This window comes from Halyomorpha halys, unplaced genomic scaffold (genome assembly GCF_000696795.3).
Source record: "Halyomorpha halys isolate HHAL.00 unplaced genomic scaffold, Hhal_1.1 Scaffold179.1, whole genome shotgun sequence".
Classification (NCBI taxonomy): Eukaryota; Metazoa; Arthropoda; class Insecta; order Hemiptera; family Pentatomidae; genus Halyomorpha; species Halyomorpha halys.
Window position 1 is genome coordinate 946919 of NW_027107000.1, and position 2987 is coordinate 949905.

The following is a 2987-nucleotide window of genomic DNA, read 5'->3' on the forward strand; positions in this document are numbered from 1 at the left end:
CAATATATATCTATATTCATATTTATTTATTTATTTTCAATATATATCTATATTCATATTTTATTATTTAATCAAGATGAAAAGTTCTGGAGTTGTTCACCACAAAATAGTGATTTCCTAGCATGGACTCCTAAAAATCAATTATTAAAATAGAAAATATTTGTTGTTTGGATAATAAAAGAAGATAAGATTTATTTTATTCATTTGTACTTAATAATTTAAAAAAAAATATCAGGAATAAAAGATATATTTTTTCAAGTTTATTAAATTATTTTAAATGCTTGATTGGAAATACTTGGGGAAAGACAAACCCCGAATCGCGTGGCCAATAGATAATTGGACAATAGATGTTAAAGATTTAAGGATGCGAATCAAAATGACTCCTTTGCTCCAGGACAGGAAAAAGCAAACAATAGCTGTTTAAATAAAAATTTATAAATAATATAAACAAATCAGTTATAAAATAAACGTTTAATAGCCTTACGTCATAACTAAAGGTGTGACAGTGGATCATAAAAAAAAAAATATATTATTTGTTTTACAAGTCGGTCCCAGCTGCTGAAGATCGTATGCAAAATACATTGTAATTTAAATTTAATCATATACAATTACGAAACCAGGAAGAATCATTAAATGGATACAATTTTATGAAGTTAACAGTAACTTACTCCATAAAATATTCATGTGGTCCCTCATCACTGCCCCATCTGGTCCGAACGCAACTGCAACCGGCAGGTTTATTCTCTGAGGAAGTGCTAGTGACGTCATTCTCTTTATAGAAGATTCTTCAATTTGAAGGTGAGCTCTTCTCAAATGATGATAGGATTCTTCTTAAATCATCACGCATTGTCTTAATAAAAAAACTGACACATTCAAATATACTTAATGATGAGCTTTCAAAAAGTATGTACATATTATAAAAAATTGTTGATCCTAATTTTTTTTTTTCAAATTTTGATAAAGCAGTTCACCACAGAATTCTACATAGCATTCCTATAAACGTTGAAACACTAACTATGGTTGGTAAGAAAATAAAATTTGTGAAAAAGCTAAGCTTTCAATATTTCATTCTACAGTAAAATGAATCATTAAAAAAAAAAATAAAATGAAAAATACGTATAACATTTTACGTAAACAATATTTCAACAAAAAATCAAAACTGCTACAAGGCACAAAAAAAGTCTTTTAAAAAATCAGAAGCTACTGATGGTATCAACATAGCATCTTCAATCTTCTTCTTCATTTGTTTCTTTGTTAATTTTTCTTTCTTGAACCTAAGCAGGAAAAGTTCATTTACTAATCTTGAGATTTTTTAAATAATTTTTTTTTTTAACTCCATTCATTTTTTTAATATTTAACATTTCATTCATATCAATGGGATAGGTAATCTGATATTAGTAATGGTCATAGTTGTCTGATTTGGAACGTTGATAAACAATGTTAAAACTCTGTTATTTTATTTTAAAATTTTATAATTCAAAGTACATTCCGTAGCGGCTAAAAATCGACAGTGATGCGATTACTTACAAAAACGTGTCCTAACGCTGAAAAAAAATAAAATGATAGAAAAAATTATTCATCACAGAAGCACATTTTTATGTTGCCAATCATAGCCCCAAACCACCAAAATATTTTTAATATCTTATACTAATATACCTATAGTATTATTATAATGCAAGATTGTAACAACCATGATAAAAGACATCCCACAAAAAAAATCTAGAATGATGAATTATAATTGTGAAACTAACAATAAACAACACGACGGAATTTTGACTGCTAATTATTGGATATAGATGTATTAATGTTATTTATAAAAATATACACGGAAGAGGGTATGAGAAGTAAAAAATTCACTCATTTTAATTTAAATATTTACATAATGAAAAATTAATCTGGAAACACGATTATATAAGCGGATTTTATTCTTTGTTTTATTAAAATTATACATATTATTATAAGTATTGCCACGCTGAAGGTGTGAAAATTAGAAAAAAAAATATCAGTAATTAATATGAGCACAGTGATAAAAATAAAGGTGCAATCATTTTTATAATTTTATATATACCCGCACACCCACATTTATTTATAACTGGAATCGCGATTTTTTGTAATATATTATCTGTGGTAGAGTATGATAATTTTTGTAATACAAGAAACCATCAGAAAAGTGGAAATCAACGGGAGACATGAGCGCGCCTGAGAAACGAAGATAGATCTTAAGAAGCAATTCATGAGTTTCTCCAGTCTCATCGTGTTAAACACTACAACTCATGAAGGGTTAGAGGTTCAGAACTTCATAAGTGAAACGGTTAAACAAGGAGGCTGGGTGAAGAACAGGAGGGATTGCCACTACATTAACAGAATAAATAATTATCTACCATAGCCGGTTTCAAAACTGGGTCCTTGAAGTTATTAGCAAAGTACCTTATTATTGAGCCGAACCGTACCTAATATATGTATATATGTGTTTATTATATCATTATTATTAATATATAATAAGCATATATATTATTAATTATATGAACATATGATTTTGCGTAAATCAAAACTAATAATTACTATAATACTGCGATATCATTACAAGCCTAATTTAGTAACAATTATTAGCTAAAGAAAAATGCTTTATTTTTAAACTATGGTATATCGAGTTTTAGAATTTTGAAATAAAAATTGATGGGGCTTAGTTACGGTAAATAAAATAGACTTCGTGACTTTTTTCGATTTTCCTATAGTTCACTTCATTCTGGAAATTTCTAGAAAAAAAGGAGTATTTTCAATTATAATTCTCATGGAAAAAAATATATATATAGAGAGAGAAATGCTTTATTCATTCATCTGCCCAAATAAATCGGGTTGCTACATTACACAGCATACTTCCGTGATAGGAAATATATAAATTACATATTTTTATATGGTATAATAAAATAGAAAAAAACATTTTTTTACAATTATAAATTTCAGTATACACACCAAATACAAAGATT

At 27.2% G+C, this 2987-nt stretch overlaps 1 protein-coding gene across 2 annotated transcripts in view; it reads right to left on the minus strand.

Annotated features, from left to right (window-relative positions):
* tup (LIM1_Isl and LIM2_Isl domain-containing protein tup) overlaps nt 1–2987 on the minus strand; it is a 214580-nt gene that overhangs the window by 147465 nt on the left and 64128 nt on the right. For both annotated transcript variants that reach the window (XM_014418110.3, XM_067045351.1), the window contains exon 2: nt 669–1274. In XM_014418110.3, the coding sequence (XP_014273596.1) occupies nt 669–768 (100 nt within the window). In that variant the 5' untranslated portion in view covers nt 769–1274. The remainder of the gene's footprint in view (nt 1–668; nt 1275–2987) is intronic.